We start from the raw sequence: 12338 nt of genomic DNA, 5'->3' as shown, positions 1-12338 counted from the left end.
CAAATTAAAAAGAAAAATAAGTCCTTGTCTTCTTGCAGGAAGTTCTGACTATAGAGTTCCTGACAATCCTAGAGTGACCCAGAAGTGACAAGGGTAGCTCTAGCGTTTATTTGGAGACTTTGTGGTCAGACCCTCCAATAAGTAGCCAAGGACTTGTATTCTTTTTTAATGTTTCTCCTGGGATTCTGCTGCCTCCCCCCACCCCCAACCCTCCCACTAGTTGCCAGTCACTGTTTGGCAACCTAGTAACTAGTGATCTGGAAAAATACCTTTAGAGAGGCTGGAGAATGAGAATAATCCTTACCCATCTGCCTTTTTCTCTTCAACAGGTTTTAAGAATCACTCCTTGCCACAAAGTAAATATATCTGCTCAGGGAACTGGGCTGTGGGAAATTAGCATTTCAGACACATGCAGGACCAGGTGCCAAAAATAGCTTGCAACTGAAAAGGACTTCCTCCCCTGCTCTCTGCCACATCTCTTGGGAGGTCTACATCGAGGATAGGAAAAAACCCCCAGCTTGTCATTTTTTTCACCCTCAGTCTGTGTGTTTCTGGTGCTGAGCTTGTTGCTTGGCAATGCAGCCTTTTCCAAAGCACAGCCTCTTCTGTATGCTTTTCGTTAACTTTAATGGAATTAAGTAAGTGTGCCTTTATAAATAAACCATTAGAAGTCTAGAGTGTGCCAGTCTTGCTACACTTCTAGGTGCTCCAAGGTATTAGATTTAGTCATAAAACGTTATTACGCTTGCCCTGTTCTTCTCTTTATTCATTAAGTAGACGTGTCTTGTGGTCACCCAATGTCTCTCTTTGGGTGACCACAAGACCCATCTACTTAATGAATAAAGAGATGAACAGGTTCACACAGCTATATTAATCTCTCTGTCCCTGCTGCGCTAACTGGTGATTTGTAGTTGTGAATGGACACATAAAATACCAGTAATGTTGGCTCCCACATTTCTGTCTCGCTAATTGTGGCACTTTGCTACACGGCGGGGAGCTGGGGGAAAGCACCACTGTGAGGAGAACAGATCCACAGGCTCCCACATGTTCTCACTCAAGCAGAATGGTGTGGTAAAAGAGGCTGAGTGGTGTAGTGTTGAGAGTATCAGACTAGGACTGGGAAGAGTCATAGTTGTCAGGTCTCCGCGATTCAGTGGTGTGGGGGGTGGGAGGAAGCATTCCAGGAGTGGGGCAGGGCTCTGCCCCAAAACAACAACATCCTTGTCTGATATCCCTGTTGCAATGATATTATGCAGAAGTGACATCATCAAGTCAGGGATATTACACAGTGATGCTCTGGTTTGAGGACAAAATTGCCTTCAAACCATAGAGTTTTGTCCTCAAACTAGAGTGTCCCTGTGCAATGTTCCCAGCGTGATGACATCACTTCCATGTGACATCACCGCATTGGGAACATTGCTGTTTGGGGGTGGGTTACCCCTGGAACAGAAGACCCAAAAATGTATATGAGGGGGGAAGGAATACTTCTTTCACACTGGGGCCTTCTCCTCTTTCTGTAACTCCTTATTTTGAATATTGCAAACAGTGGTTTTTTTCCCTTGTTTTGATCTGCTGCCAGATGAATAAAGAGCACTTTTTAAATGGATTAAACTGGTTAATCAATTAAAACCTTTCATGGTCTAGCAGTGCAATCCTGTGCAGAATTATTCCAATTTAAGCGCATCAGAATCAGTGAATTTAGACTAGGAGGTGCTCTGTATACCATTACGTTGTAAATATTGCTGCCTTATTGAATATGCATTTGTGCTTGTATTTCCTTAGGTGGCTCGTAGTAAAAGACTCCTTTTTGATGTACATGAAGCCAGATAGTGGAGCCATTTCCTTTGTCCTGCTGGTGGATAAAGAATTCAGTATTAAGATTGGCAAGAAGGAAACAGAAACTAAATATGGGCTACGAATTGACAATCTCTCCCGGTGAGAAGCTGTTTCACTGTTGTTATTATTGCATATGTTACATTAAATAATAGCATTATGCTAAGAATAAAAAGAGAAGGGAGTTTAGATCAATTCGTTAAAAACAACTAGACGTGTGTTTTATCTCTGACTTTTTTATTCCAGTGGATAATAAAAATTGCCTGGCATTCACAAAACAAATCTATATGTTCTAAATGATTTGTTTGCATCCTTTGCTAATAATTCAGTAGACAAAGCTACCATTCAAATACAATTGAACCAATCTTCTATAAAAGATTAGAAGTTCTTGCACAGATTTTTGTGTTCTTTTGTGACTCATTATTTACTTAGCATTTCTACTCCGCAAAGTGCTTTAGGCCTTTTCGGTAACTTTAATAGCTACTGAAATGGCTTTACATATTCAGCCTAATTTGTGGATCTGTTCATTGTCAAGTAGTCAGGGTGTCTGGACTAAACGTTTGCTTTCTCAGTGTTTAGCGTTTAGCAACAAAGCGTGTGACTGGTCGGGATTATGGGGAACTGGATTGTGTGATTTTTCTCTTTTTTTTTGCTAGGTCTCTGATTCTGAAGTGCAACAGCTACAGACATGCTCTCTGGTGGGGCCAAGGCATAGAAGAATTCATTCAGAAGAATGGCAAGAATTTCCTCAAAGACCACAGATTTGGTTCTTATGCAGCCATCCAGGAGAACACGCTGGCAAAGTGGTGAGGGCCCAGTGCTCTGGTCACTCTTCCTAGGATTGAGGAAAGTTGAGAGGGAAATTCTTTCCCTCTCAAGTTGAGAGGGAAATTTCTACTTCTTTGTGCATTGGTTAATAGCACAAGAGAACTAGTGGGGGGAAATTTCAGAGGGTAGTCTGCAGCAGAACAGCTAAAGTTGAGTCCAGTAACACTTTAAAGACCAGCAAGATTTTTGGGTATAAGCTTTCAGGTGTCTACCCTCCCTTTCTCAGTATCTGATGCTTTTTTGTAGAAAAAAGCCCAGCAGGAACTTATTTGCATTAGGCCACACCCTCTGACATCACTATTGTTTTACATAGGGCTTTTTGTAGGAAAAGCCCAGCAGGAATTCATTTGCATATTAGGCCACACCCCCTGATGCCAAGCCAGCCGGAACTGCGTTCCTGTGTGTTCCTGCTGGGGGGAAAAAGCCCTAATCTGATGAAAGGAGCTTTGACGCTCATGATTATTATTTTATATTTTATCAAAACAGAAGGGGGGAGTAGGGAGCTTTGACTCTCGAAATCTAATATCCCCCAAAATCTTGTTGATCTCTAGGGTGCTGCTGGACTCAGTACTAAGGGGAAAGATGGTAATCCTAGCTTCTCTGCAGCCCTAAACTATAGAACAGGGGTGGCCAAACTTGCTTAACATAAGAGCCGCATGGAATAAATGTCAGATGTTTGAGAGCCGCAAGACATGAACATCAGATGTTTGAGAGCTACAGGGAGGGAGGGAGGGAGGAAGGAAGGAAATAGATGGGGAGGAAGGAGAGGTGGAAAGAAAGCAATTTTAACTTTAAATGCATTCTCCAAGCTGCCAGCTGGCTTGGCTTGGAGAATTGATTTAAAGATAGAAATGCCTTCTCCAGGTCAGCTAACGGTGGTGGAGGTTTCAAGAGCCACACAATATGTGTGAAAGAGCCATATGTGGTTCCCGAGCTGCAGTTTGGCCACCCCTGCTATAGAAGGTTGGTTGTTTTTTTTTTTTTTTAAATGAAAGTATCTTCAAAATGCTAATAAAAAGTGTTGGGTAATCCAGAAGTATTTCTGGGCTTCTCTTGACAATAAGCAGGGATATTTGATTGGAGTAGGGGTGTCTAGCTTCTGCATTCTGAGGGTTTTTCTGTTCTCCAGATTGTGAACTGTAGGCTGGAAGTATATGTTGCCGCATAAAAGCCTCCTTAATTGGTGGTCAGACACTCTAGTGCAAGATTCACATATAAGAACAGCTTGTCATCAGAGGAACAAGCATGAGTAATCTTTGGGCTCGTAGCCTCCCTCCCTTTCCTTGCTCACTCTGAGTGTAGATAGGAAATTGAACGTTTCCGCTTCCATTGGGTCAGATCCTATGGCTCCCCTCTGCTAAGCTGGATCCTAAGTTGGAACCTTCTTTTAAACTGGACAGGGAAATACTTTTAATGGTGAAAGATTTCTTCTGGTGGAGAAAGAGCTTCCTCCGTTGGAGGGAACTTTAGCAGAAGGGAGTCATGGGACCCAACTTTGCAAGTCGTAAGATCCAACCTACAGTTTGTTTTTTTTTCATTTCATCTCAATAAATTAGTAATAATTAGGTGTCATTATGTGTCAGCTGCTTTATGGGGACCCCTCATGGGTTTTCAAGGCAAGAGATGGCTTTTCAAGGCTGCTGTGATATCCCATTGCTTTCCTCCTTATAGCAACCCTTGTCTCCTTTGGAGGTCTCCCATCCAAGTACTCTAACCCTCAATGACCCTGCTTAGCTTCTTAGCTCTAATAAATTGAGGTGAATCTGGGCTATTCAGGCTGCATCATCTCAATCACCCGCAGTTTAACCAACCATAATTCTAATGAAATAACTATGATTTTTTGTGAAACCATTGCACTTCCTGGCTACACATGTGGGAAGCACAGAGCAGGGCAGAAGACTCATTCTCAGACTCATTAAAACGCAGCCATGTTTCGCCACTAGGTGTGAAATCTGCTGCTAACCACCAAGCAGTGGCAGGTGGAGAATTCACCTGTTTTGACGCAGAGAAAACTGAAAGAGGGACACAACACATTGCAGAGTATCTCTTGCAGTTTTTGAAACCCATTTATTTTCCTTAAGGGTGAAAGCTTTTTACTACACTTTTCCCAAAACAGTGGTTTCAGGGACCAGGACTAATTCACCAGACCATAAGTCCTCTATCCCTATTTTGTAGGATCAAAGTGAAGGGAGGTCAGGGCTTTTTTGTAGCAGGAGCTCCTTTGCATATTAGGCCACACACCCCTGATGTAGCCAATCCTCCTGGAGCTTGCAGTAAGCCCTGTACTAAAAGCCCTGTGAGCTCTTGGAGGATTGGCTACATCAGGGGTGTGTGGCCTAATATGCAAAGGAGTTCCTGCTACAAAGAAAGCCCCAAGAGAAGGTTTTTTTTTTTAAACTAAGGAAATACTCTGGTCCTTTGCTTCCCCCTTTCCTTTTGATAAGTTGAAAGAAATACTGTTTTTAGATAGTTTAATTTAGCTCTTCTCTCCTTCCTTCCCTTTCCCTCTTTAGATATAAAGTATTGTTGTTGCTTTTAGGTACCTGAATGCAAAAGGTTACTTTGAAGATGTTGCCAATGCCATGGAAGCAGCTAAAGAAGAGATTTTCATCACAGACTGGTGGTCAGTATTTATAAATTCAGCATTCTTTTGTCCCAGAGGTACCTCCAAGGGAACATTCGAACAGCACCACACTGCTGAGAGAATTTTTGGCACAGAACATTAACAGAGTGTCCTGGTGGTTTGGCAGCAGAGTCAGCCATCTCAGAGCGAGCAAGAAAGAGAGCTTTGTCTCAAAAATCCTTTAGAATAGACTCAGCTCCAAAAACAAATCAGAAGCAACAAATTTTAAAAGTCAGAGGATGCCTTAGAGGCAGCCATAGGAGAGAACAAGGTTGGTTTTGAACTCTCTTTCTTCAGGCTTGTGGCAGCCGAATTCAGAGCTTTGAAGCTTCTTTGAACAGAAAGATGCAAAGCCATTACAGGGTGGGTAAAACTGATCCTCAGTTCCTAACTGGGACTCCAGTCAGCTAAATTGAAAGCAAAACTAGATGTGACAGGAAGGGCCCATCCCTGGCTGTGTGTGAAGCAGACAGGTGGGGTTTAAGTTTTGTGTCAGCAGACTGCACAGATAAATAGAACTGTTCCCGGTCTGCCTTGCTTTCCTGAGCAGGCATTTCATTCCACCCAGCTCACTTTTAGTATTAGGAATAAGCTGGAAAGTAATTGCCTGAAGTAATGGCGTGAGGAATGGAACTGGCATTTGCTTGCCCCTCACTCACGCCTCGGTAAAAACCAAAAAGTCACCGAAGAGACTCGAACCAGCGGAAGTAAAATAAATACAGCAAAACCAAAGATCAAACCAGCAAGCCAGCGTGAATAGCACGATGGGTGGATTAGCCATAGCAGGGGTGGGCTGCAGTGCGACCCTGAACCGTTACACCACTATGAACTCATTGACTTCAATGCAGGGTTGGATTGGAAGGGGGAAGGAGCCTTGCCTCCCCCAGCAAAAGGTGACTGGATGGACACAGGGCTTCTTTTGTAGAAAAAGCCCAGCAATAACTCATTTGCATATTAGGCCACACCCTCTGACATCACCATTGTTTTGCTCAGGGCTTTTTTGTAGAAGAAGCCCAGCAGGAACTCATTTGTACATTAGGCTACACCCCCTGCCATCACCATTGTTTCTCACAGGGCTTTTTGGTAGAACAAGCCCAGCAGGAACTCAATTGCATATTAGGCGACAGCCCCTGAAGCCAAGCCAGCTGGAACTGTGTTCCTGCTCAAAAAAAGCCCTGGGTGGACATATCCCTCACAGGGGCAACCATGTCCTTCTCTGGGCCAGACATGATGAGGCTAGACAGTGAAGCTGTGCCAGGCAGATTCACCTCACACGACTGAGAGGCTGGGTAGGTGCAGTGAAGGATGTTCTGAGTGCCTTCTTTGCCCCACTGGACTGAGCAGGAATGGGCCACACACCTCTTTCCCTGCACCTCCAACTCCAGCAGTGTCATATCATGTAAGTCTCTTTATTTATTTATTTATTTATTTATTTATTTATTTATTTATTTATTTATTTATTTATTTATATTGGGATTTATACCCCGCCCTTCGCACCGAAGTGTCTCAGGGCGGCTTACAACATGATAATACAAATACTACAATTTAAAACACTTACAAGTAAAATTAAAACCATAAATTAATAAAAGCAAGATAGATAAAAACCGGCGGTCTACAGATGCATTTTGTTCCATCCAAAAGATTTCCTTGTCAGTCAGTATTATAGGCCTGCCGGAAGAGGGCTGTCTTACAGGCCCTGCGGAACTGCCCTAGGTCCCGCAGGGCCCGCACCTCCTCCGGCAGCTGGTTCCACCAATAAGGTGCCGTTACTGAGAAGGCCCGATCCCTGGTGGATTTTAGACGGGCCTCCTTTGGCCCGGGGACTATCAACAGGTTTTGTGAACCCGAGCGTAGTACTCTCTGGGGAACGTGTGGGGAAAGACGGTCCCTAAGGTAGACAGGTCCTAGGCCATATAGGGCTTTAAAGGTAATAACCAACACCTTGTACCGGACTCGGAATATTACTGGCAGCCAGTGCAGATCCCAGAGCCCCGGCCGAATGTGCTCCCGTCTTGGGAGCCCTAATAACAGCCGGGCAGCAGCGTTCTGCACCAACTGCAGTTTCCGGGTCCGGCACAAGGGTAGCCCCATGTAGAGGGCATTACAGTAGTCTAACCTCGAGGTGACCGTAGCATGAATCACTGTTGCCAGGTCGTCACGTTCCAGGAAGGGGGCCAACTGCTTCGCCCGCCAAAGGTGAAAAAACGCGGACTTGGCAGTGGCTGCTATCTGGGCCTCCATTGTCAGTGAAGGCTCCAACAGCACCCCCAGGCTCTTAACCCTGCCCGACGCTGTTAGTGGCGCGCCGTCAAAAACTGGCAGGGGGATTTCCCTTCCCGGGCCGCAGCGACCAAGGCACAGGACCTCTGTCTTCGCCGGATTCAGCTTCAGCCCGCTCAGCCTAAACCACCTAGCCACTGCCTGTAACGCTCGGTCCAAATTTTCTGGGGCGCAGGCGGGCCGGCCATCCATAAGCAGATAGAGCTGGGTGTCATCAGCATATTGGTGACACCCGAGCCCGTACCTTCGGGCAATCTGGGCAAGGGGGCGCATGTAGATGTTAAATAACATCGGGGAGAGCACCGCCCCTTGAGGCACCCCGCAATCAAGCGTGTGTCTCCGGGACAGTTCCTCCCCAATCGCCACCCCAATCGCTGTGCTGCAGTGCTGCAGTGGAGGCCCCTAGGCAGTCGAAATCTTGGGGGTCCCCCTGCAAATTATCTCCTATTATCTCCTATAGGCACCTTCTCAAAAGCCCCTTTGACAAAGCTGCAGGGAGACACAGAGAGAGGCAAACTGGCCCGGGGTCGCTAAAGGTGTGGGCGCCCATAAGCCAGTGCCTACATGGCCTATTTGTTAATCCGGCCCTGTTGTGCTGGGATGGCCCTGATAGGAGGGCAGGGTTGGGGTAGCCTAGCAAGGACTAGATGATCCTGGAAGTCCCTTCCAACTCGATGATTCTATGATTTTTCCCCTAATGGCCAATCCACCCTTGCTTCACCCCTTGAAGAATGCAACTTTACCTAGGATTGCACTTCAAAGCGTGCCACAATTCAAATAGCGAAAAAATACACACTGCCATGCACCCACAGTTGGTGTCCCCCCAACTCCTTAGTATGCTTTTTTCTGTTTACTGGTTCCCTCTGTGAGCAGTAGAACCCACAGAAAACAGAATTGTCTGCCCAAGTCCAGCCTCTTCTTTCTTGATGTGATGTTCAAAGTGATGTGGAATCTTGGGGTTGGAGCCAAGACTTCTCCCAGTAGAGCAGAACTGTCCTGCCTACCCCCCATTCCCTACACACACATTGCAGCCCACTGAACTGCCTGGAGAGCCAGTTTGGTGTAGTGATTAAGTACGCAGACTCTTATCTGGGAGAACCGGGTTCGATTCCCCACTCCTCCACTTGCAGCTGCTGGAATGGCCTTGGGTCAGCCATAGTTCTCGTAGGAATTGTCCTTGAAAGGACAGCTGCTGCAAGAGCTCTCTTAGCCCCACCCACCTCATAGGGTGTCTGTTGTGGAGGGAGAAGATATAGGAGTTTGTAAGCTGCTCTGAGTCTCTGATTCAGAGAGAAGGGTGGGGTATAAATCTGCTGTCGTCTTTTTCTTCTGCCTACATCGCTGCTTCTGGGGGCATGGTACCCCTCCAGGAGCAGCGTAAGAGGCAAATTGGGGGTCTATAGCTGGAAGCGGAAACTGGTGGAAATTACCTCATCCTGCCTATGAGCAGAAAATTTAGTGTGGATCCAACCCCATCAACCTTTAAGAATGAAAATGAAAGGGACAATGTTGGGAACAGACAATCAGATGTGTGTAGAAATACAGATTTCTTTAAAAATATCCTGGGATGGCAGCAATTCCCGATTGATTCATCCAGATGTTCTTGTGTTTGCTTTTAGTTTATAGCAGCTTCAGCTCCTCCTCAGGAATCAGTCTCCCCAAATGGGGTGACAGATTACTCACTGGGCTGTCTTTGCAAACAATGGACGGTTGACTCAGACACAGATGTTGGCTGTTGCACAGACTGTAGCATTGTTAAAAGTGATGAATAGAAAGTACATTCAGAAAATAAATCATTTCAAGGGGACCCATTTGGTTGTTTGGTTTTAACACCCGGCAGCTAAGTTTAAAACAGATATACTGTTTTTGGTAAATATAAGTTGACTAGGCCAGGGTAGACTGTGGATTGTGGACCTTCTAAGGTGAGGTGGTTGGCGGGATTCTTATAAAAAATGCTAGATTCGATGGCCCTTCTACAAAGGCCTCTTTATGTGTTTATGCAAGATTACATCAAGGAATACAAATTATGCTTCTAACTGCTCAGGTCTCTTGAGCAAGCCCTCTTGCCTCATCAGTTTTTCTGGAGAAGACTATGGAAATTTTCAGTAGGTCATAAAAGGCTGAGGTTTGCCCATGTGTAAACTGAGACTTGGTGGATCCTCTCGTCCTAGCAGCCTTTCCAGGTTAATAGTACCTAATATGCACAGCTGTTTATCTATTTGTTTGTTTCTTTATATTTATATCCCGCCCTCCCCACCAAAAGCAGGCTCAGGGTGACTTACATATTCATGTATAGACATGAAATATAAAAATACAATTATGATATAAAAACATAAAATCATAACAATATTAAAAACATTTCAAGTGCTATTGATCTTTAGATGGTAATCTGTTTAATAAAATGGATGGCTGCCTATTCTGTTTTATATTAAGTTTAACTATTCTGCTGTTCCAGCTGGATGTTCTATATAAAACAAATCTTAGGTTCATTCTAGAGGTGGTCCAGATATTTCAAAGTCTGTTGTAGCCTGTGATCTGAGTAACAAATGCCCGGTGGAAAAGCACCATCTTGTAGGCCCTGTGGAACTGTGTGAGCTCTCGCAGGGCCCTAACCTCCTCAGGGAGCTTGTTCCACCAGCTCGGAGCTACAACAGAAAAGACCCTGTTCCTTATTTATCGAGTAGGGATCTGGTTATGTCCCTTCAAGAAAGTGCTTCTTTAAGAAATCTTAGACTTCTTGGCAATTTGATGTGCTGATTGGCATAAGCATTGATGAGCACATATTGAACAGTGTCTATATCATCAAGCAATACAATTCCTCCCACCTGTTATCTGTGTCATTCCGTGACACCATGGATTAACCTGCAAAGAACAGAATCACATGGAGGTTGAAACTGGCTAGTCTCAAAGCAATGCCTAGAAAATCCTCTTGCCAGCTTAACAGAGACATCCTCCCACCTTCCTCCTCGTGAGTCATCCAAGCTTTGTCTCAAGATTTCCGCTTGACTTTCCACTCTTGAGAGGCTTTGCCTTGACAGTGGTGAGTTTAAGCTTCCCTCTTGGCATCTTAAATTCTTCCCTGCGCTGAGCTGTGGCACCCATTAAACATCCTTTTACAAAAGAGGATGAAGCAAAGCACAGCAGTCTGTCCCAAAGCGATGTAGTGGTTAGAATGTCAGACTAGGGTGTGGGAGACACGAGTTCAGATCCCTGCTGTGCCCTGGAAGCTCACTGAGTGACTTTGGGCCAGTCACATTCTCAGCCTAACCTGCCTCACAGGGTTGTTGTGAGAATAAAATGAAGGTGAGGAGGAGGATGTAAGTTGCTTTGGGTCCTCATTGGGGTATAAATGAAGCAAAATGTTAATGGAACTTTGCTAGTACAGCCCCGCTCTCCAATCTATCAGGGAGGGAAAATAGTCACTCAAGGCCCGCAAAGCATGCAGTGTAATTAGAATCTCCTTTGCATATTAGGCCACACATCCCTGATGTAGCCAATCCTGAAAGAGCTTACAGGGCTTATTGTAAGCTCCAGGAGGATTGGCTATATCAGGGGTGTGAATGATCATGCTGATGCAAGCTAGCCAGAGCTAACAATCCTGGCATAGAGGCCTAAACCCTCCTCGGATGTTTCCCCCTGGCTCTGAAATTCAGAGGATCAGTGCCTCTAAATGTCGAGGTTCCCCTCAGTCACCCTGGCTAGTAGCCATGAATCCCTTTTAAAGCTGTTTGTTACTGTTCCTATCAAGAGGAAGAAGAGGAGGAGGAGGAATTGGATTTATACCCCCCCTCTTCTCTCAGAGTGCTTTACAGTCTCCTTCCCTTCGTCTCCCCAGAACAGACACCCTGTGAGGTAGATGGGGCTGACAGAGCACTTAAAGAACTGCTTTTAAGAGAACAGCTGTGAGGGAGTTATGACTGACTCACGGTCACTCAGCTGCTGCATGTGGAGAAGTGGGGAATCAAACCTGGTTCTCCAGGTTAGAGTCTGCCACTCTTAACCACTACATCAAACTGGCTCTCACTACAGCAAAAGCGGTTATTCCACCACTACGTCAAAGTGGCTCTCAGTGCATTCTCTGGCAGCAAATGCCACTTTTTAATCACTCTCTGTTCTTCGTTGTCCAGGTTTTAAAGTTGAGCTCTGGGACATGCTAGATTTTCTTTTCTTTTTTCACAAACTACCAGATTTGAGCTTTTAAAGCAGGTTTTAATGTGACTGAAACTGGTTTTTTTTTATAGGCTGAGCCCAGAGATATTCATGAAGCGGCCCGTGGTGGAAGGGAACCGGTGGAGACTGGACTGCATTCTAAGACGGAAAGCGGTAAGCAGTCTGAGCAAGTGGCTTAGGTCTTGCAAGTAGAACTGCAGGAAGCTTCTCGGGGGAACAGATGCTTTCTAGTGCTGAGTTTATTATCTGGTGATGTTGGCAGCTGGTGCTGGAACTCTGTGTGTTCACAGGGCTTTTTTTTGTAGCAGGAACTCCTTTGCAGTTTTCACTGAAGAGTTTTAGGCCACACCTCCCTGATGTAGCCAATCCTCCAAGAGCTTATAGGGCTCTTAGTACAGGGCCTACTGTAAGCTCCAGGAGGATTGGCTACATCAGGGAGGTGTGGCCTAAAACTCTTCAGTGAAAAAAAAAAACAAAGGCAGAAAATAGTGATCTGTGTTCAGGCTGGCCTTAAGTAAGTGTGAGAAGTTTCTTTTGTTTGTTTAAATAATTATGAGTTTTTCAAAGTACTAAGTTAACTGGAATATGTTAGAGCACGTTGGAC

The 12338-nt window shown here is 45.1% G+C and overlaps 1 protein-coding gene across 1 annotated transcript in view; it reads left to right on the top strand.

Annotated features, from left to right (window-relative positions):
• PLD1 (phospholipase D1) overlaps window positions 1-12338 on the top strand; it is a 169808-nt gene that overhangs the window by 92413 nt on the left and 65057 nt on the right. The window contains exons 9-12 of the mRNA XM_060242509.1: window positions 1783-1935; window positions 2490-2639; window positions 5201-5284; window positions 11806-11887. Coding sequence (XP_060098492.1) covers window positions 1783-1935; window positions 2490-2639; window positions 5201-5284; window positions 11806-11887 — 469 coding nt within the window. The remainder of the gene's footprint in view (window positions 1-1782; window positions 1936-2489; window positions 2640-5200; window positions 5285-11805; window positions 11888-12338) is intronic.

This window comes from Heteronotia binoei, chromosome 6, assembly GCF_032191835.1.
Source record: "Heteronotia binoei isolate CCM8104 ecotype False Entrance Well chromosome 6, APGP_CSIRO_Hbin_v1, whole genome shotgun sequence".
Taxonomy (NCBI): Eukaryota; Metazoa; Chordata; class Lepidosauria; order Squamata; family Gekkonidae; genus Heteronotia; species Heteronotia binoei.
The sequence above is the reverse complement of the archived record's forward strand: the minus strand, read 5'-3'. Positions and strand labels throughout refer to the sequence as shown.